Source organism: Amphiprion ocellaris, chromosome 4 (genome assembly GCF_022539595.1).
Source record: "Amphiprion ocellaris isolate individual 3 ecotype Okinawa chromosome 4, ASM2253959v1, whole genome shotgun sequence".
Classification (NCBI taxonomy): Eukaryota; Metazoa; Chordata; class Actinopteri; family Pomacentridae; genus Amphiprion; species Amphiprion ocellaris.
Genome location: NC_072769.1, coordinates 5,621,340 through 5,643,744, shown reverse-complemented (window position 1 = coordinate 5,643,744; position 22,405 = coordinate 5,621,340). Strand labels below are relative to the sequence as shown.

The 22,405-nt window shown below is 45.1% G+C and overlaps 3 protein-coding genes across 7 annotated transcripts in view; all 3 read left to right on the top strand.

Annotated features, from left to right (window-relative positions):
• The window catches only part of LOC111564581 (CSC1-like protein 2), a 28,898-nt gene extending 19,085 nt beyond the window's left edge, over positions 1-9,813 (top strand). For 3 of the 5 annotated variants that reach the window (XM_055010259.1, XM_055010257.1, XM_023264240.3), the window contains 9 exons: positions 25-131; positions 358-444; positions 540-605; positions 1,047-1,209; positions 1,288-1,393; positions 1,922-2,089; positions 2,347-2,462; positions 2,547-2,630; positions 4,691-9,813. In XM_055010259.1, the coding sequence (XP_054866234.1) occupies positions 25-131; positions 358-444; positions 540-605; positions 1,047-1,209; positions 1,288-1,393; positions 1,922-2,089; positions 2,347-2,462; positions 2,547-2,630; positions 4,691-4,879 (1,086 nt within the window). In that variant the 3' untranslated portion in view covers positions 4,880-9,813. The remainder of the gene's footprint in view (positions 1-24; positions 132-357; positions 445-539; positions 606-1,046; positions 1,210-1,287; positions 1,394-1,921; positions 2,090-2,346; positions 2,463-2,546; positions 2,631-4,690) is intronic. The other 2 variants (XM_055010258.1, XM_023264244.3) reach the window with 2 other exon arrangements.
• Positions 9,814-14,567: 4,754 nt separating this feature from the next.
• On the top strand, positions 14,568-16,130 carry LOC111564583 (protein PET117 homolog, mitochondrial). Its single transcript, XM_023264246.3, has 2 exons — positions 14,568-14,833; positions 15,981-16,130. Exons 1-2 carry the CDS (start codon positions 14,738-14,740, stop codon positions 16,128-16,130), a joined length of 246 nt encoding a protein of 81 aa, XP_023120014.1. The 5' UTR covers positions 14,568-14,737.
• Positions 16,131-16,685: 555 nt separating this feature from the next.
• Positions 16,686-22,392, top strand: kat14 (lysine acetyltransferase 14). The gene is made up of 9 exons (XM_035945434.2): positions 16,686-16,944; positions 17,104-17,225; positions 17,349-17,470; positions 17,970-18,142; positions 18,213-18,641; positions 19,637-20,220; positions 20,542-20,675; positions 20,770-21,136; positions 21,943-22,392. The coding sequence occupies exons 1-9, from the start codon at positions 16,686-16,688 to the stop codon at positions 22,114-22,116; spliced, it is 2,364 nt and encodes a 787-aa protein (XP_035801327.2). The 3' UTR covers positions 22,117-22,392.
• Positions 22,393-22,405: the final 13 nt, after the last annotated feature.

Sequence of the window (22,405 nt, the reverse complement as noted above, 5' to 3'; positions counted from 1 at the left end):
CTCTGCTTGTTTGTTTGTGGACAGAATCCCATCGTCACTCAGTTCTTCCCCACTCTGCTGCTCTGGGCTTTCTCTGCTCTGCTGCCCACCATCGTCTACTATTCTGCCTTCTTCGAGGCTCATTGGACCAGGTACCGAGGCCTCCTGCCCTCTTCGGTTTTACCTTTTTTACCCCCTGGTTTGCCTCTGTTTTGTTTCAGTTGTGGCGCTGCTTTACCCCGACTCTCCCCTCGATTTGTCCCTTCCTTGCCTCTACTGTGGCTCCTTTTATTGCATCTGTCTGAATACTGAAGTTGCCACTGTTTTGCCCCATCTCTTTCCTGATTTTCCCCTGCTGATTTGCCCCTGTGTGTGCAGGTCTGGAGAGAACAGGACGACGATGCACAAGTGCTACACCTTCCTGATCTTCATGGTTCTGCTGCTGCCGTCTCTCGGACTCAGCAGGTAAACAGTCGATGAGCCTCACTCAGCTTCTGCTAACATTGCTAATGTTGCTAACATTGCTACATTGCTAATATCTTTTGGTCTGTCGTTTCCAGTCTGGATGTTTTCTTCCGTTGGCTGTTTGATAAGAAGTTCCTAGCTGATGCTAAAGTCAGGTTTGAGTAAGTCATCTTTTATTCATTGCTGTTCATCGTCATGGAGATAAAGGTCCAGAGCTAATTTTAGTGTTGATGATCCTTCCATCGTTATTAGCGATTAAAGTATCTGTAGCTTTCAGGGATGTTAATGATGGCTGCTAAATATATTAGGCAGAAAGCCAGATAAAGGTCATGCATGTCAGAAAATGTAGAGCAGCTGTAGTACCTGGTTGTTCCTCCAGAGAGCATAGTGGGGTTTAGCTAGCAGCTGGTCTCCAAGTAAGGAAAGTTTAAATGATCTCAATTATGGATGGAAGACTGTCAGCTGTGAAGGATTAGTTGAATATTTATTGATAACGCTGCTGAGTAACGGTTAAGGAAACCAGTTCCGTTCATAAATTGGGCATCGATAAATAATCGATAAAGTTTGATTGATCGGTCGGTAGTAATACATGTTTCTCTCAGGTGCGTCTTCTTGCCAGATAATGGAGCGTTCTTCGTCAACTACGTCATCGCCTCGGCGTTCATCGGAAATGCCATGGACCTGCTGAGGATCCCCGGCCTGCTCATGTACATGATCCGGCTGTGCCTGGCTCGGTCCGCCGCCGACCGCCGCAACGTCAAGAGGGTGAGGACGGACGCGATGCAGGAACATTTCAGCCAGCAGGGGGCGCTGCTCCAACTCTAACACTGTTTTTCTGTGTAGCATCAGGCCTACGAGTTCCAGTTCGGAGCAGCGTACGCCTGGATGATGAATGTCTTCACCGTGGTGATGGCCTACAGCATCACCTGCCCCATCATCGTCCCCTTCGGTCAGTCTCTGCAGTACCCGCTATACTGCCTCAGTACGACTATAGAGTACTAGGACAATATCAGTACTGAGGGTATTACTGTGAGTACCCAGTCCACGTTAAGTCCATTCAGACAAGTCCAAGTCAGTCTGAAGACGGTCTCTGGTTGGCTCAGATGCATCCAGCTCAGGACAAAACCCAAGGTTCAAGGTTCAGATCTAAAGACAGTCAAGACAGAAGCAGGTTATTTCAGGCAAGTCCAGGTCAGTCCAGAGAGAGTCTCAGGCTAGCTCAGGTATGTCCAGGTCATGAGTTTAAAATTCAGGTCTAAGACAGTCAAGACAGAACCAGCTTGAGCCTCAGGTCAGTCCAGAAAATTCCAAATCAAGATCAGTCAGACAGGTCCAGGTCAGTCCAAAGAGTTTAGCTCAGGTTTGTCCAGGTCACGAGTTTAAAGCTCAGGTCTAAAGGCAGTTGAGACAAAACCAGGTTGAATCTCTGGTTAACTCTCCTCAAACAGGTGTATTCCGCTTACCTGTCCTCCTGCAGGTCTGATGTACATGCTGCTGAAACACCTGGTGGACAGGTACAACATGTACTACGCCTACCTGCCCTCCAAACTAGACAAGAAGATCCACTCCGGTGCCGTCACCCAGGTGGTGGCGGCGCCCATCCTCTGCCTCTTCTGGCTGCTTTTCTTCTCCACCGTACGCACAGGTGAGCCCTGCCCCTCGCTGGATGACCGCTGAAACACCTCCTTGAGCTTTCATTTCCATTATCAAGTCAGATCTAAAGGACAGAAGTCCAAGTGACATCTGAGACGGTTTTAAAACAAAGTCAGCTGAGAGGAGGCCAAAATATTCACACAAGTCGATATCAAGTCAGTGAGGACCAGACAAAACCAAATCTCGGGATGATGAGTCCAATGTGTATTTGTATGATGCTACCTAAGCTAACTGCTAATGTGCCGTCAGGCTTCGAGACGCCGACCTCCATGTTCACTCTGGTGGTGCTGATCGTCACCATTGTGGTCTGCCTGTCGCACGTCTGCTTCGGACACTTCAAGTACCTCAGCGCTCACAACTACAAGGTACAGCGACGGTTTCACGGAGGTTCCTGTAGCAGCAATGAGACGTTATTAAATCCACCGTCTAACTCTGTGTTTCTGCCGCAGATCGACACCAAGGAGAACGACATGGATGCCGTGGAGAACGGACGTCCGGCTCGTCCCTCGTCTTCCCCCACCACCAAGTCTCAGGTGAGTTATCTGATGGAACAACCTCATCAGTTCATCAACCAACTGTCTTTACAGTTTGAAGTTATTCACTCACAAAGAACCCAGCTGCAGTTGTTTCACCCACTGAGCTAGCTCTACACTGGAAAAATGCCCCTCTCAAAACAAGAAAAAAAGCTTATTTCAAGGAACTTTTACCTTGAAATAAGTGAAAAAAATCTGCCAATAGAACAAGTGAAAAATGGCTTGGTAAGATCTCTTGAAATAAGATATGATATTTAGAATATTGAGATCTTAAAATTAGCTGGGAAAGCTTATTTTAAGCTATATTTTACCAGGATTGTCAAGCTTAGGTGTCTTAAAATAAGCCAGACATGCTTTAAAAAAAAAAGCAAATTTTCACTCAAAAATAGATTTTTGCTTTCGTGTAACCTCCTAATTTGAGATGTTTTAACCCTCCTGTTGTCCTCATTTACAGGCACCAAAAAATTCTGTTTCCTTGTCTGAAAAAAATTCCAAAAATCAGCAAAAAAAATTCCCCAAATTTGCAAAACCTTCAGGAATAAAATTCCAATAATTCCTTAAAAGTTTCCCTTAAAAGTTTTATTTTAAAAAATCCGCCAAATTTGGCAAGAAAATTCTTGTAAATATTTTGAAAAAATGAGTAAAAATCTTCCCAAAAAAATCCTACAAATATCTAAAGTGATTCCATATATATCAGTAAAACTTCTAATATTTTCTTTAAGAACATTCACATAAAAATCTACCAAAATCCAGCGAAATTCGCTGGATTTTGGTTGATTTTTATGTGGATGTTCTTAAACATTTTTAACATTTCTTTTTTCAACCAAAAAATGTTCAAAGATTTCCCAAAAATGTTGAAAATGTGGACAACAGAAGTTTCACTGTGAAAATAGATTTTTTGCACATTTTCAAACTTTAAAATGGGTAAATTTGACCCCCAGGACAACACGAGGGTTAAACTTATTTTGAATTTTCTTGTAAAATTCAACTCAAAACAAGAGAATTTCAAGATTGTTTGACTTGGCAAGATATTTAAGATGCATGTCTTAAAACAAGTCCCTCCATCTTGCTGAAATGTCTCTTGTTAAGTGAATTCATCTTAAATCAAGTGGGATGAGATATTCTGACTAAAAATAAGACAAATAGACTTGGTAAGATTTAGAGTTTTTGCAGTGTAGGTCTGGAGTTTGCTAGATGTACTTAATGAATTTTTCTTCTTAACAAACGCAGTAGCTTCAGTTCTCGGTAATGTCAACAGCAACCTAGCTCCACTTAATGAGTTTATTGTCTTGTTACAATGTGGTTTTAGTTTTTGAGTTTATTAATAAAATTATCAGTTAGCTTGCTAGCAAACCAATATTAGCCATTAATACCATTATCTCATAATGCAACTAGCTTTTGTTCTTGATTTTTGTTGGCAGCTAACAAACTAGCTCCCATTTTTATGAACAATAGAATTGTATTTTTTGAGTTAATTTGCCTGCTAACACACTAGCTTTGCTTTTTTAATTGTTAGCTTGATATAAACAGCAGTAGTAGGAGTTAGCAAAGATTTTTTTCTTCAGGTATTGAGCTTGCTACCAGACCAGTTCTAGATCCTGGTTTATTAACTTATTGCTTAAAGGTAGAGCTTTGGGTGGATTTGTTGGCAAGCTAACAAAATAGCTCTAATCCTTGAGCGCAGTTTGCTATCAAATTAGCTTGAGTCATCCACATCTTTTAATGTTAGATTTTGGCTAAAACTGAATTCAGGCCGTTTTCTGACAGTGTGACATTTTGATGGAATTTAGTCACATTCATTTTAACAACAGTTAACACGAACACCTGAATAATTGGTTCATCTCAAACGGACAGAATAAATGTTTAAACTGTCTGATCAAGACCTTGACATTTGATCGGTAGGTTTGGGACATTTTCTACAGTTTCATTTCAGTCTGTACCAAAAAAAACTCATTCAGTGTCTGGATTTAGTCTCCCCCTGGTGGTTTAGTTTTTGTGACCTGCTGGGAGTTGTGTTGCTGCCCCCTGCTGGCTAACTTTTTGTGTTTCGCGTGTTCCAGCAGCAGCAGCAGATGTACATCGCCCAGGTGCTCCAGGACCCAAACTCGGATGAGCCGGGCGGCGGCAGCAGTGAGGAGGACCGAGGGTCGTCCCAGGATGAGGAGATGCTGAACGGAGGGAACAGCATCAACGAGGCGGATTTCCAGTCAGGGGAGGACAGTCTGATCGCCAACGAGGTCCACCAGTAGCTGGGGCAGAGCTAGAGGGAGGGGCGGAGCTAGTTGAGGGCCATACCCACACAACAGTTGAGCGAACTGGAGAATCACTACACATACAAACACTCACTCACTGCCGTTATTAGCTCCACCCCCTTTCAGCTTGAAGACTTGACCCTGACCTTCGACGCCGGCACCGGGTCGCCAACACCCAGTCCTGCACTCCTGTGGAAACCAGAGGGACTTTAAACTGTCTCCACAGGACGTCACTGTAAATAACCACAAAGCCAAAAGTTTTTTTTGTTGTTTTTTGTCGGGTGGGTGCGGGGTTCAAAAACTTGTGCCTGGGCTAGATTTCATTGGTTCGCACTCGTGTCTTGACTGCTGATCCCCGTGCGGGTTGCCAGGACTGGACCCGTCGAGGGGTCCCAGCCGACGCTGACGCTGTGGTTTCTCTGGGCCTGGAGACACGTCCAAACGAACCCGCGGTGTTACAGCCATTCTCCAGTATCGGAGCGCTAAATGACTCGCCAACCGCCGGTTCTTGTAGTGGTAGAAGCCTCGCTTACGCAGACGCACCGCAGCCCCTCTTCCCTCCTTCATTCTGTGGACCTTGCTGGTTCGTTCAACACGTCTCATGGAGGTTTTGTTTTTCTGACCTGCCAAGCTTTCGCTGCATGTTGTTAAAAGTGCTGTCTGGATGTCGCCACCTTCGGATGATGTCATTCATCGCTGGCCAATGAACTCCCCACAGTTCCATCTTGATTTTGGCAGCATATCGTCCCGCCTGCCGGAGGAGCGTATTCAGCTTTGCCGCTTCCACTGGACGATCCTCGAAGCACCTGGACTCAGCGTGAGGATGCTTTCTTTTCTGGTTTTGATTTCACCTGAACTACCTTAAATCGTGAATACCTGACAAAGGGAACGGGGATGTTTGTGTCTGTGTAGGTTTAGCAATCAAAACTCTTTCCATCCGTGGGAACTTTGTGAAGTCACTCTGACTCTTCCAGTAGCAGCAGTAGTTTGGTAGACACAGAAGAGCAGCGCTTTTCGGCCGGACGTTCTACCCTCGACGCCTGAAGGTGTCAGGACTCTCAAGGGAAATGTTTTCTGTCCTGTGTGTTTTGAAGTGTGCAATGTCAGCCCGTCTGTATGTTTAGTAGCTTTTTGTACACCAGCCTGCATCATGAAGGGTTCCACAGCATCACCAGGTAACCGAAAACACCTGGCTCACAGGTTCCTCAAGCCGATCATCCGTCTACTGTAGAATTAACGCTACAAGATGTTTCCTTCACACACAATCATGTTTTCACATCAACAGAGTCTGTTTTTACTGCATTACAGCTGCAGCAGTTTCATTCTACCAGTTCCTCCTCTGCCACAGTGCTGGTTTAGCATAGCTTAGCACAGAGTTAGCTTCAATCTGTCACACTGATGTTTTCACTGCCGGAATCTTTGTCCATGAAAGATGACGTTTCCAGAAACAAGCCCGTCTAATTGATCCTTTCAACCTTTCTGTTTCCGCTGCGGTGTAGAATCCAACATCTCTGACCGCCAAGTTAACTCTAAACGCAAAAAAATGAGACAAATAGCAGTTACTGGACATAACTACGGTTGTACATCAGAAATAGAACTTTGGAGGTTTGTTATGTTAGCATGTATGGAGAACGTCTGCAGAGGCAGAGATTCCTGTTGTCTCACAAAGGCTTGGACATTTTAAAACGACCTGCAAGTTCCTGCAGTGAAAAGCGGTCTATTGTGACCACTAAGCTAATGGCTAATATACTGTTGCACCTACAGACCTCAAATTGTTAGTATCTTTTAGTGGTCACAATGCTTTGACTTATCAGTGTACATGTTATCTTCTTCGCTAACGAGGTAAAACTGCTAAGCAAGCTCCTTCAAAAGAGATAAAAAATATTTGTTGTTCGCTTTTATATCTAAAGTTAGCAAGCTTCTTAGTCCTGTTAGCATAGATTTAGCCTAATGCGTTGGTATCTATTTTCACAGAGTTCAAGTTTATGCTAACTTTTGCACCACTGACCAGTTTCAAATCAGAACTGAGTTGCTAAGTGGCAATTTTTGAGTTTAGTAGCTTGTCCACTATGTAGCTTTAGTTTTTGATTTTACTAGCTTCAAAAGAAATTAGCATTAGTTTTTGATTTTGTCAGCAGCAGGTAACCAGCTCAGAGTTTACTAGCTTGTTAGCAAATTAATTTTAGTTTTTTTTAGTTTATGAACTTGTATTTAAAAACTACCTTTGGTTTCTGAGGTTATTAGCTTGCTAACAAACTAGCTTTAGTTCCTGGTTTTGTCAGTAGTTTCCAAACTAGCTCCCGTTAATGTGCTTATTTGCTTCTTAATTAACTAGTTTGATTTAAAGATTTTCTTTTAGCTTATTAGCAAACTACTTTAGTTGTAAAGATCATTAGCTTAAAACTAGCTTCAGCTATTTTTTGTCAGCAGCTTGAAAACTAGGTCCTAACAATGATTAATGATAATGATGATGATTCTTGAGTTGTTAGCCTGCTAACATACTAGCTTTGGTTTCTGAAGTGTTAGCATTATATAAATAGTAATAGTTGTACTTGGCGAGCTTTGTTCTTCAGTTATTTAGTCTTAAAATAGCCCTAGATCCTCAGTTCATTAGCCTGTTAAAGAGAGGGACCTCTGCTTCTTGATTTTGTTAGCAAGCTAACAAACTAGCTCTAGTGCTTGAGCCTCTTAGTTTGTAAAAAAATTAGCATTAGTTAACCGAATAACTTGCTAAGTGACAGTCAGCTTGCTAGACTGAAGAGCTTTGTCCCTCTTAAGTAACTCACCACAGAGTGAAACAGCGAACAACACCAGGAACAAATGACTAGCGTGTTAGCAGTTAGCTTGCAGGCTAAGAGTAGCTCACCAGCTAGGCTACAGCAGCGAGTTTCCACAATGGTGTGAATCGTCTGAAGAAATGTTTGAAGGTGATTTTTTTCTCTCTTGATGGAGCTAAGCTAACCTAGCAGTTTTGCCCATTGCTTCCAGAGTTTGTGCTATGGTAGGCTAACCAGGTCCTGGACACCAGGTGAAAGAAAACCAATAAATCAGAAGTTTTCTCTGACCACGGGTTTAATTTAAACTAGTCTGACTCATCAGATGTAGATCTAAGCTGCCATTGGTCGGCTTTCTCCTTTCCTGCTGATATTTATAAGTTTACCGTTTTTAAAATCCTCTTCAGGAAACAATAACGTTCACACGGAACATCTCAAATTTACTGAGAATTTGGAACATCAGTAAAGCAGACGTGTAAATGTTCCATCTAAAGAGCCCCACCATCACGTTGATTGTGATTTAAAGGCACACAAACACGGCAGAGATTTTTATTTCCTCCTAAAGTAGAACCATTATGAGCTGGATAGAATGGTCTGACCACTCCAGAGTGGGTAGAATGGTCTGGCCACTCCAGACTGGGTAGAACGGTCTGACCACTCCAGACTGTTTAAACAGCTGGATAGAATGGTCTGACTACTCCAGACTGCGTCGAATGGGCTGACCACACCAGACTGAGTAGAATGGTCTGACTACTCCAGACTGGGTAGAATGGTGTGACCACTCCAAACTGTTTAAACAGCTGCAGCTTTAATGCAGATTATTTTCCGGATAGAGGTTTAGGCATCGCTTTCCCACTATCCTCGTGGTGTCTGCTGTCAGCTGGGTCTGGATCTGGTGTTGAACGTGTCCTCGTCATGGTTCCTCCTGCTGGTCTAACTGAGGTTAAGAACATTGAAGCTAATCTGGTGACACCAGGTGTGACTCAGCGCTGCCCCCTGGTGGACAGTTCATCCTGACACGATTGGGTAGAAACGATGATGCTTGCAGAAACTTTAAGATGAGGCTTCAGTGTTGCCATGACAACAGGAACAAAGGAACTTACCTGGCTGGCAGTGACATCATCAAGAAGCGACAGGTTGGGGTGTGGGGAGGCGATGGGGGGGTTCAGTGCAGCGATGATGAAATAGTCTCAGGTGTGTTTTTTCCTAAAATAATGTTTACATCAGTTTTTGTTGCTCTTTGTGATTTTGTTCTGCTGTGTGTGTGTGTCTGTGCGCGTGTGTATGTGTGTGTGTGTGTGTCGGACACGGAGCTGGACTATGAAAGCTGTAGCCTCCAGGCAGGACGCCGGGCGGCGCCGGTTTGGCAGCTACACGCCGGAGAACCTGCAGCGTTTGTGTCTTGTGTTGTGTCCCGGTCACCTCCAGGGGGCGCTGCTGCGGTGCTCCGCCCTTGATTGTATGCACATGAAGGAAGAATTTGGATCTGAACCTGGATCTGGATCTGAGGCTCCAGGTTCGGCTCACAGCTCTCAGCGATTCCTGAAACATTTAGCTGTCGTGAACAGAAAAAGACGAAACATTAATGAAACCAAAGTAAGAAGTTGGTGAGTTTCAGCTCTTTGTTGGGCTGCTGGTTCTGGTTCTGGTTCATGTTCATGTCATCATATGAGCCAGACTCAAACTCAGTTCATAGTTAGCCCCGACCCAAACAGACCAGAACACCAGTCCAGTGAACAGCTGAAAGGACCAGTCCACCACGCTGGGCGGGATGTGATCCAATGGTTCTGTGGGGGTTCTGGGAGTCCGTGTGGGGGTTCTGTTTGATATTCCAGGAACGTTGGCTCAACGCTGTGATGAAGGCTCTGATGAATCAGCCGCTGCTCTTTGCTTTCTTAGTTTTTTAAATTGTTGAAATGTGAAAAGAAGAATGTGAAGCGAATCGTCGGCAGAAAACAACTGAAATGAAAACCGTGTACAAAGTGAAATGTGTGTAAATAGCCATCGAAGCGCATGTCGTCCTCAGAGACGCAGCGACTCGTCACTCCACGCTTTTAATTTATTGCTGTGACACTATTTATTTTTACTTTGGTTCCGTATGTACAGTGAAACATTCGTCCTATTTGTTACTTGATCAATAAAATTGGCTTTCATCTGTCCGCTGGTTCTGTGTTTGTTTGTTAGACCTGAAGGAACCAATAAAACACTTTTAATACGACCTTCATCCATCATCATCCATCATCTATACACTGATTAATCCTCATTAGGGTCACGGAGGGTGGAGTCTATCCAGTTGACTGAAGGTGAAGGCTCACCTGGACAGGTAACAGTCTATCACAGGGCTACATACAGAGACAATCACACTCACATTCACACCTACAGACAATTTAGAATCACCAGTTAACCTCGGCATGTTTCTGGACTGTGGGAGGAAACTGGAGAATCCAGCTAAGAGAATCAGGGATCGATCTATCTATAGCTATCTATCCATTGTGAAGCGTGTTCATTTTTTGAGATAGAAGACAAACTACTTCTCTTCAGGCTGTTTATTTTATAATATCAATGTCTCAAAAGAATCTTGTACAAGGACCTTTTGTGTTTGGAACAGCCTCCCAGAAAAGGATAAAGTCTGATATCAACAGAACATTTTATACAGTATGGAGAAATGTGATTGGTTATAGAACACAAATATATAATTCAAATATTGAAATGTGATTGGCTAAAGGTGGGGATAAACCATGGTGTAGACTTAGTTCTCCCATTTGTTGGTGCACAGATATGTCCATATCTCTTGGCACACAATTTATCCAATCCCCAGGAGCCACACCCTGTAAGAAGAACCTCCTGCAAACTTTTTCCCGCTTTCTACCAGTTTGTATTATTTCATTGTTAGTTGAGATGTGAAGTAGTCATTAGTGGTGTCTCATAGGGGGATGCAAGTGTTCCTCAGGGAGGATTATAAACAACCTTGAGCAAGCAGTTTCAGTAAAATTAACTGATACATTATAAGAAAGCGGCTGCACAGTGGTGTAGTGGTTAGCACTTTCGCCTTGCAGCGAGAAGATCCCTGGTTCGCGTCCCGACTTTCCCGGGATCTTTCTGCATGGAGTTTGCATGTTCTCCCTGTGCATGCGTGGGTTTTCTCCGGGTACTCCGGCTTCCTCCCACAGTCCAAAAATATGCTGAGGTTAATTGATTATTCTAAATTGCCCGTAGGTGTGAATGTGAGAGTGCTTGTTTGTCTTTGTATGTGGCCCTGCGACAGACTGGTGACCTGTCTAGGGTGTCCCCTGCCTTCACCTGAGTCAGCTGGGATATGGCTTCCAGCCCCCCCCCCCCCCCCCCCCCCCCCCCCCCCCCCCCCCCCCCCCCGCGACCCTAATGAGGATTAAGCTGTGTATAGATAATGGATGGTTGGATGGATTATAAGAAAGCAGGAATGTGCTCTGTATCAAGCCCAAAGCTCTATCTTTGTTAGTGTGTGTACGTGCAGAAGAAGAAGCATTTTTTTGTACGCGGGTGTATCTTTCTAGCCTGACCTGTCTGACTCCATCAGAGCTTCGAGTCAGAGCTTAGTTCCATCTCTTCCCTTTTAAAGGTCAAGCACAACTCATAGATTTTTTGCACATTAAATGGTTATTATTATCAATATTATAACACTCATATACAGTGGGTACGGAAAGTATTCAGACCCTTTTAAATTTTTCACTCTTTGTTTCATTGCAGCCATTTGCTAAAATCAAAAAAGTTCATTTTATTTCTCATTAATGTACACTCAGCACCCTATCTTGACAGAAAGAAACAGAAATGTAGAAATTTTTACAAATTTATTAAAAAAGAAAAACTGAAATATCACATGGTCATAAGTATTCAGACCCTTTACTGTGACACTCATATTTAACTCACCTGCGGTCCATTTCTTCTGATCCTCCTTGAGATGGTTCTACTTCTTCATTACTCCAATGAAGAAGTAGAACCATGTTGTGTTTAATTAAACTGATTGGACTTGATTAGGAAAGGCACACACCTGTCTATATAAGACCTTACAGCTCACAGTGCATGTCAGAGCAAATGAGAATCATGAGGTTGCAGGAACTGCCCAAGGAGCTCAGTGGCAAGGCACAGATCTGGCCAAGGTTACAAAAGAATTTCTGCAGCACTCAAGGTTCCTAAGAGCACAGTGGCCTCCATAATCCTTAAATGGAAGAAGTTCGGGACGACCAGAACTCTTCCTAGACCTGGCTGTCCAGCCAAACTGAGCAATCGTGGGAGAAGAGCCTTGGTGAGAGAGGTAAAGAAGAACCCAAAGATCACCGTGGCTGAGCTCCAGAGATGCAGCAGGGAGATGGGAGAAAGTTCCACAAAGTCAACTATCACTGCAGCCCTCCACCAGTTGGGCCTTTATGGCAGAGTGGCCCGACGGAAGCCTCTCCTCAGTGCAAGACATATGAAAGCCCGCATAGAGTTTGCCAAAAAACACATGAAGGACTCCCAGACTATGAGAAATAAGATTCTCTGGTCTGATGAGACCAAGATTGAACTTTTTGGCATTAATTCTAAGCGGTATGTGTGGAGAAAACCAGGCACTGCTCATCACCTGCCCAATACCATCCCAACAGTGAAACATGGTGGTGGCAGCATCATGCTATGGGGGTGTTTTTCAGCTGCAGGGACAGGACGACTGGTTGCAATTGAAGGAAAGATGAATGCGGTCAAGTACAGAGATATCCTGGAAGAAAACCTCTTCCAGAGTGCTCTGGACCTCAGACTGGGCCGAAGGTTCACCTTCCAACAAGACAATGACCCTAAGCACACAGCTAAAATAACAAAGGAGTGGCTTCGGAACAACTCTGTGACCATTCTTGACTGGCCCAGCCAGAGCCCTGACCTAAACCCAATTGAGCATCTCTGGAGAGATCTGAAAATGGCTGTCCACCAACGTTCACCATCCAACCTGACAGAACTGGAGAGGATCTGCAAGGAAGAATGGCAGAGGACCCCCAAATCCAGGTGTGAAAAACTTGTTGCATCATTCCCAAGAAGACTCATGGCTGTACTAGCTCAAAAGGGTGCTTCTACTCAATACTGAGCAAAGGGTCTGAATACTTATGACCGTGTGATATTTCAGTTTTTCTTTTTTAATAAATTTGCAAAAATTTCTACATTTCTGTTTTTTTCTGTCAAGATAGGGTGCTGAGTGTACATTAATGAGAAATAAAATGAACTTTTTTGATTTTAGCAAATGGCTGCAATGAAACAAAGAGTGAAAAATTTAAAGGGGTCTGAATACTTTCCGTACCCACTGTATAATATCAATTTTAGTGTTCAGCTATGGAATCACAGGAGTGCCACAATAAAATATAAATAAATAAATAAGGAAATAAATGTGGAAATATAAAGAGAAATAAATAAATGTGGAAATAAATGTGGAAATATAAAGAGAAATAAATAAATAAATGTGGAAATAGAAATAAATAAATGTGGAAATAAATGTGGAAATATAAAGAGAAATAAATAAATGTGGAAATATAAAGAGAAATAAATAAGGAAATAAATGTGGAAATATAAAGAGAAATAAATAAATGTGGAAATATAAAGAGAAATAAATAAATGTGGAAATATAAAGAGAAATAAATAAATAAATAAATGTGGAAATATAAAGAGAAATAAATAAATGAATGTGGAAATATAAAGAGAAATAAATAAATGTGGAAATATAAAGAGAAATAAATAAATACATAAAAAGGAAAATTTTGTCTTTGCTTTTCTCTTTTCTCTTTTTTTTTCAATTTTGTCATTGTATTTTCCGCATTTGCCTTTTCCTTTTGGCACTCCTCAACCCACACACAAATAAACTCCATCGACATCTGGAGTGCACGGTACAAATTATATCTGACACTACAGGTGTATATAAAGTGCATTAAAACCGGCACCAATAAGAAAATAAACATTAACTTACCAAACTATCAGAGCCCTTTCAGTGTCTGCTGGTAGAATCAGCCGAAGCGCCACGGTGCCATCACTTGACTTCAGCCGTGCTAGGAGCTGGCGTCAGGCAGGAATCCTGTGATCAGGTACGACTACCCACCCTGGACAGAAAGCCCCGCCCAGAGCCATTTGATTGACAGCTCAGTCCACCAAGTGAAAGCAGAGTCTATTGTCTTTGTTTTTACTTGGTGGACTGAGGAGTGCCAGAAGGAAAAGGCAAATGCAAAACGGAAAAGACAATGACAAAATCGAAAAAAAAAGAGAAAAGGGAAAAGCAAAGACAAAATTTTCCTTTTTATGTATTTGTTTCTCTTTATATTTCCACATTTATTTATTTATTTCTCTTTATATTTCGACATTTATTTATTTATTTCTCTTTATATTTCCACATTCATTTATTTATTTCTCTTTATATTTCCACATTTATTTCCACATTTATTTATTTCTCTTTATATTTACATATTTATTTCCTTATTTATTTATTTATATTTTATTGTGGCACTCCTGTGATTCCATATTCAGCTAGCAGTACCTTAAAAAATAAGTCCTAACACTATCTATCTATCTATCTATCTATCTATCTATCTATCTATCTATCTATCTAGCTATCTATCTATCTATCTATCTATCTATCTATCTATCTATCTATCTATCTTATTGTTTAATGTGAACTATCTTTTGGGCTTTATCAAAACAACAACTAAACTCACCATAGAAGCGCTAGTAAAATCAGCTGGACTTCTCTGGTGAGTTTATGAAGATGTTTTCTCTTCATTACCATGACAACAACAAAACACAGAGCAGAAGCAGCTGAAGGTCACATTAAAACGTGGATTATCCTGTTTGTGACTCAGTGATACTCTCAGCCTGGACGGAACCAGACCAGAACCTGGAAGGGACCAGACCAAGACCTGGACGGGACCAGACCAGAACCTGGACGGAACCAGACAAGAACCTAGATGGGACCAGACCCAAGGACCTCCAGCAGGCGGCGCTCGGCCCCGTGTCGCTGCTGCCAGTAAACCTGCAGCAGAAGAAGAAGCGGCGGTGGCGTCAGTTAGCAGCGGGTTAACGAGAAGCTAACACCACCGGGATGTCTACGGCCTCCAAAGCGGTTCTGGGAATTTCTGTGGTTCTGACTCTGAGCACCGTGGCTGCCGTCCACTTCAAACAGTCCTGGGACAGACAGGTAACCCGGTCCAGACCGAACCGGTCTGCTGGAGCTAGCAGCTGGCTAACGGTTAGCTACAGCTAGCGGCTGGAGGGACCGGGGAGGTCACTGGATGGTTAACGGGCTGGTTTATCCACTAAAGTCAGACCTCACGGTGTCTAATGGACATACTGCAGCTCATCACCTGGCACCGAGCCGAATTTTAGCCGCGCGTTTAAATTAAAAACGCTAAAACACAGAAAATAACTCTGTCAAACTAGCAGTTAGTTAGCAGCAGGTTGAGCTTTTCAAAGTAAAAGCTTCAGATGACCGACCAGTTAGCGGCAGGTCGAGTTTTTCAAAATAAAAGCTTCAGATGACCTCTGCAGCAGGAAACGCTTAATTAGATTAGATTCTTTTATTCACCACATGTTAAAATTCGTAAAAAATAAACGTATCAAAATAGGTGAAGCTATAATATACAGGAAATACGAACAAATGAAATAGTAGTATTAATAATCATCTGACTCCTTCACCTTTTACTGTGACGTAGTAAGACGTCACAGCTTTGTTTGCCCTTCAGTCCGAGACACCATGACGTCACATCTGAGAAACTGAATGTTTGTGTTCCTGCTTAAAAAATAATACGATTCATTATGTTCAGATGTTGATTCATCTGTTGGCTGTTTTCTGGTCGAATCAATCAGCTGTTTGTTTCTAAAACGTAGAAAAATGCGGATCAGAGTTTCCTCCGATGTCCTGTTTAATCCACAGATCTTCAGTTTTACTGTCAGAGAGGAAAGAAACCAGAAAATATTTACACTGAAGGAGCAGAAATCAGAGAACATTGACTGATTATTAAAAGTTGGAGATTAATTTGAAAGCTGAGAACAATTAAATGTTTGTCTGTGTATCAAACAGTCATGAGTCTGAGCTCTCCGTGTTATTTCTGACTGTTTAATGAACAAAAAAGTGTTTTAGAAAGTGAAAAAACAGTGGAGGAAACAGACGAGTTTGATCTGAGGTGTGTCAGCTTCTTACTGTGGGTCATAAAACCTGTAGAAGAACAAGTTAGAGATATGGAAGATGGTTTATGAGTCCTGGAGGTTGGGTTAGAGACCCAGCTGGACACCTGGAGGGTTTCAGAGGTTTTAGAGGTAACGTCTCTCTGGTTCTCTCCGTTCAGCGTCTCCACGAAGGTGTGGTTCGAGATCTGGAGCGTCTGGAGAGGAAGAAGGAGAACCTAAAGCTGCTGGAGGAGCAGAGGATCCTGACCAGACAGCTGGAGGTGGAGAGGAGACACAGGGAGGCAGAGCTCCGCCCACAGGACACCTGAGACGGGTAGACACCAACACACCTGTCCACACAGTCATCTGACAGCCAACTCTAAACATAACATCGGTTACCGTGGTGATCTAACTGTGCAGCATCAGTTACCATGGTGTTGTGACTGCAGCATTGGTTACCATGGTGATATAGCTGTGCAGCATCTGTTACCATGGTGATGTATCTGTCCAGCATCGGTTACCACGGTGATCTGTCTGTGCAGCATCAGTTACCATGGTGATGTGATTGCAGCATTGGTTACCATGGTGATATAGCTGTGCAGCATCTGTTACCATGGTGATGTATCTGTCCAGCATCGGTTACCACGGTGATCTGTCTGTCCAGCATCGGTTACCATGGTGATCTAACTCTGTAGCATTGGTTACCGTGGTGATCTAACTCTGCAGCATCGGTTACCATGGTGATCTGTCCATGCTACGCTGAAAAGTCACCCTTCGTGCTGAGTGTTTGGTCTCTTACTTTGTCTCTCAGGTGTGCTGCTGGACCAGACCTGACTCACCTGTCCTACCTGTCCAGGTGTGCTCCTGTACCTGAGGTGTGGAGGATGAACAGCAGCAGCGAGCAGCTGGGCGGGGGGGAGGATGAGGCGGCCTGCACGTCTGCATCGGAGGGTCTGGAGGAAGGCGAGGTGGAGGGAGAGACGCTGCTGATCGTGGAGTCGGAGGACCAGGGCTCCGTGGATCTGTCACATGACCACAGCGGAGAGTCGCTGACCAGCGACCTGGGAGAGGACGCCGACGGAGGCTGGGCCTGCGAGGACATGTCCTTCTACTGTGACCGCTGCCACAAGTGGATTCCTGCAGGTGAGCAGTAGAGGCCACAGGTGACCAATAGAGGCCACACGTGAGCAGCCAGGTGAGCAATAGAGGCACCAGGTGAGCAGTAGAGGCCACAGGTGAACAGTAGAGGCCACAGGTGAGCAGCCAGGTGTGTGGGTGTGAACAGTCTGACTCTGTCCTCAGCTCAGCTCCATGGAGAGCAGCCCAGCTACCTGAAGGGAGACAACTTCTTCAAATTCACCTGCTGTGACTGTTCTGAGGACAGAAAGGAGAGCTTTGAGAGGATGAGGCTCACCTGGCAGCAGGTAGGACCACAAACACACACACACACACACACACACACACACACACACACACACACACACACACACACACACACACACACACCCTACTGGTCAGCTTTCAGCAGCTGTCCATGTGTTCTCCAGGTGGTGATGTTGGCCATGTACAACCTGTCTCTGGAGGGGACGGGTCGGCAGGGATACTTCAGGTGGAAGGAGGATATCTGCGCTTTCATTGGCCGACACTGGAACTTCCTGCTGGGAACAAGGTCATCCGATGTTAACCTTCTGAGCTCTGAGCAGATGTTAAACTCTGATCTAATGTTGTCTCCTCATAGTTCAAGAGGTTCTCAGTCATCAGGTCCTGGTGATGGAAGGAGCTTCAGGAGAAACAGCTGAGGCTCCTACCATCTCCTCATCCTGTAGATGTCCTGTGTTGGTTTTGTTGTTTTGTGTCTCGTTGTAGTCCTTATCTGTGTTGTTTTGTGTCTTTTTGAAAATTAATTCCATGTTCACCGCCTCTGAAAACTTCCACTCTGCTCCTCTGTTCACTGTTTCTGAGCCGTGCCACATTTATTTCATCGTGGTATTTTTGCTTTGTTTCATCTCTGTGGTGGTTTTCTCTCCTCATCCTGTAGATGTTTTTCTATCTCCCATGTTTCCTCTCTACTCTGCTCATCATCTGTAGGAGATGTTTCTCTATGCTGGATGGATCTCCAACAACCTGCTCCTCTGTTAGTGACTGCTGGTTCTGCTGGTGCTTTGCAGGAAGAAGACATCGACGTGGTGGAGCACGGTGGCTGGATGCCTCTCTGTCGGCAGCCCCACGTTCTTCCGCTCAGGAGCTCAGGAGTTCGGGGAACCCGGCTGGTGGAAGCTGGTCCAGAACAGACCTCCGATACTGCGACCGGAGGTGGACAAAGCCTCCACCAAGGCTAAAGGTAACCTGCAGTGGAACGGTAGCGTCCGGGTGAAAGGTGTCTGTTGACCTGAACCTTCTGTTTCCTGCAGCCTCCAAACCCACCGTGGACCACATCATTACCGTGGAGGGTCTGAGGAAACGGGGTGCCAGGAACCCCGTGGAGAATGCCATGCAGCTGAAGGAGAAGCGCTCCCGCACCCAGGAGGCCAAAGACATCCGGCGAGCTCAGAAGGAGGCGGTGGGCGGCTTCGTGGACCGCAGCGCCTCCTCCACGCCCGTCAAACTGGCCGGAGGTCGCGGCACCGGGCGCCGCCCCGATCTGGTCCTGGAGAAAGGCGAGGTCATAGATTTCTCCTCCCTCAGCTCCTCGGACCGAACGCCGCTCACCAGCCCGTCCCCGTCTCCTTCCCTCGACTTCTCCGCCCCCGGAACCCCGGCCTCCCACTCAGCCACGCCCAGCCTGCTGTCAGAGGCCGACCTCATCCCCGACGCCATGCCGCCCCAGGCCCTGTTCCACGGTGAGACACCGTTAATTACATCAGATCATTAATTAATGACTGACCTGACCGTCAGCTTTAATTAGACAGTAACGAGCAATTAAATCAATTAATTAATATATTAACCCATGAGGCAGAAGATGGAGGACATGCATGTCAGAAAATGTAATGAAGTTCAGGCGTAGTACCTGTAGTAATTGTAGTACCTGTGGTTTAACCAGCAACTGTCCACCAGGAGAAAGACTTGTGTCAGTTAAAGATCTCCAGAGTCATTAGCGTAGCCGCTGTTACACTAATCTAAGGCCTTGTCCACACGTAGCCGGGTATCTCACAAAACGAAGATATTTTTCTACAATTCGGCCTATCATCCACACGAAAACGCAGATTTACGTCATCAAAAACGATTCTTTTTTAAAACTCTGACCAAAGTGAAGATTTGCGAATTCTCCGTTTTATGCGTCTGCATGTGGACATCAGTAACCGGGGTTTTGCGTTTCGAAACGTCACCACCTGCGACAAAATATGTTCTTACGTCACATATGCGACCTGTGTTTACATTCGGTAACAATATGGATGCTCTCACAAGGTTTTGGGCGCTGTTTCTTGTACAGGCGCTTTTTACTTGCTTGTTTTTACAAGCCCAGATACTGCTCCACATTCAACAACACAGGCGAAGGACGACATTAAGGACGGTTATTCTCCACCACCTTGCTAGGATTTGGGAAACTACTGCCACCTGAAGGTCCGGCATGCTTATGAATGTGCTTAAAAACGCACTTGTGTGGTTAGGTATGGATGAAGTTTTTTTCTAAAAATGAGGTGGTGTGTACGTAAGTTTTTTTCTAGACGGAGGAGACAGGATATTCGGTTTTACAAAAACCCTGCTACGTGTGGACAAGGCCTAAGCCAAAGACTCGTCCATGATCAGTTCCTGCTGTCTCTAGACTGATCAATCATTGATATGAACTGATGGTTGATTGATGACAGAATTGTTAGAGTTGTTAGTTTCCTTCCAGATGACGAGGAGATGGAGACGGAGGGGATGATCGACCCAGGGATGGAGTACCTTCCTCCTCCCAGCTCCAGCCTCACCGCCCGTAAGAAGCTCCGCCCAGCGCCACCTCACATCAAACGTGAAGCCGAGAGCGAGGACGACGAGGGCCGCGAGCGCGATGACGACTTGGAGGAGCCGGTGGGACGAAGCGACGGTCCCCCTCTGTCCACCGGGGGGTGTGGTGGAGCCAGCGAGCGGCGGAGGATCGGTCATCCTGACAAAGATGACGGTGGCAGCACCCAGAGTCCTCGCTACACAGCCCTCAGCCTGTACGAGGAGAGGATGCTGCTGCGGCGGCTGGACGCCTGCCCACTAGCGCTAGCCGTCACGCCGCAGGCCAAACGCCTCCACAGGAAGCTGCTGGTGCGGCAGGCGAAGCGGCAGAGAGGTCTCCCCCTGCTGGATGTAGACCGAGCCGTCAGCGCCACCCTCAGCCTGGTGGGAGGGATCTATGGAGCCCAGGAGTTAGGGTCGCTGCTGGGAGGCAGAGTCAAAGGGAAGTACTGCACCAACAGCCAGGAGCTGCGCATCCTCGACCGCTTCCAGGTAGGTACAGCTGGTTTCAACAACGTTCTCAACAGCTATGTTCCCACAACATCCACAGACCCTCGTAGGAGCTTCAGGAGAAACCAGCCGGACTCTGAAAGACATTTAAAGAATCGTCTTCCTGAGTCCGGCTGGATCGCCTGGACCTGGATCAGTTTAGCTAGCGGTGGGCACCATGACAAAGACTTCTGAGGAGGTTCATGACCTCCAACCAGAGCAGATGTTCTGACACTTTAGGAACCAAACATTCGATGATCCTCAGTGTTCTGGTTAAAGTATCTCTACCAGAACCTGAACAGAACCTGTTAAATGTTTGTCCAGATCAACCCGTCCAACAGAAGAATCGTCCAGAAGAACTCCATGTCCTTCTGGCACCGACTGATGGGAGCCGAGGGCAGTTTGGACCAAAGCATCAAGAGTCCGTATACGTCCCGGATCCTGAAGCCCTACATCAGGTACGCAGTACTACATCTACAGGTACACGGTACTACAGGTACATAGTACTCCATCTACAGCACCCAGTACTCCATGTGGTCCTCTGTTCTTCAGGAGGGACTATGAAAGTCGTCCGGTGAAGTTGCGGCTGCTGGCGGAGATCAGAGCGTTTCCTCACAGGAAGGATCCTGACTGGCTCCCTGAGGCCGACGCCCCAATCGATTACTGCTACGTGCGGCCCAATCACATCCCCTCCGTCAATGCCATGTGTCACGACAGCTTCTGGCCCGGCGTGGACCTGTCCGAGTGCCTGCAGTACCCTGACTTCAGCGTGGTGGCGCTCTACAGGAAGGTGGTGGTCGGCTTCGGCTTCATGGTTCCAGACGTCAAGTACAACGAGGCCTACATCTCCTTCCTGCTGGTCCATCCTGAGTGGAGGCGGGCCGGCATCGGAACCTTCATGATCTACCACCTGATCCAGGTGAGACACAGTTCCTCAGGTGGGTCTGATGGTACCTGCTGGTGGTTCTGATGGTTCCTGTCTGGTGGTTCTGATGGTTCCTCCAGGTGGTTCTTATGGTTCCACCAGGTGGTTCTGATGGTTCCTGCTGGTGGTTCTGATGGTTCCTCCAGGTGGTTCTGATCAGTTCACTAGAAGTCCTTCAACTGATTATTTTTATGATTTTACCTTGAAAACATTTTAGCTGTGAAGTCATTAATCGGGATGGATCCATATTTCTACTAAAATCCAGGTCCATATTTCTCCAACTGTTGAGGTTCTACCGTCAGTAGAACCTGATGGGTTAAAGTTTGACCAGGCAAGGTTCCAGATGTTTCATCATTAAACTGTAGTTTCTGTCTCATGGACGTTCTCAGCTGGAATCAGTGGAGCGAATAGAGAAGAACTTTATGGTTACAGAATCTAATTAGAGCAAACTGATAGTTTTGGATGATTTATTGACTGAAATGTGATTTTGAACCAACCTTTACATTTTTTGGCTGATTTTCTTTGGAGAAAACATTTAAAATCTTCCTCTCAGAGATTTAATCTAGAAATATAAAACAGTCGGTGTTCTCAGTCCAGACATATTGGAACATTTCATCTACAGAACCGGCTTTAACCACTCAGATCCTGTTCAGTGCTGTCTGATGTCCTGATGTCATATTGTGACGTTGTGATGTCGTGTTGTGACATTGTGATGTCGTGACGTTGTGATGTCATCTTGCGACATTGTGATATTGTGATGTCATATTGTGATGTTATGATGTCATGTTGTGTGTCTACAGACCTGCATGGGGAAAGACGTGACGCTCCATGTGTCGGCCAGTAATCCCGCCATGCTGCTCTACCAGAAGTTTGGCTTCAAGGCCGAGGAGTACATCCTGGACTTCTATGATAAATATTATCCGGTGGACAGCGCAGAGTGCCGCCACGCCTTCTTCCTGCGACTGAGGCGCTGACAGCTGTAGCTCCGCCCCCTGATCATGTGACTGTTTCAGGAATGTTTCTTCAGGAACAAACTAAAAGCGTTTTGAGAAAAACTCGGCTGTGTTTCAGTCTGTAACTGTTTCTGTTGTCCAGTCAGTTTCCCTTCGATCGTCTGTTTTTAGGTTTTTATTTCTGCAGCTGTGAGGTTTGTGAGTCTCCAGCAGGAGGCGCTGCAGGAAGCAGGAGAAGCTGCTGGTCGACTGCTTTTAACTGAATGTTCTGGAATAAAGTGACGAGTCAAAATTTCATATTTTCTGTCTG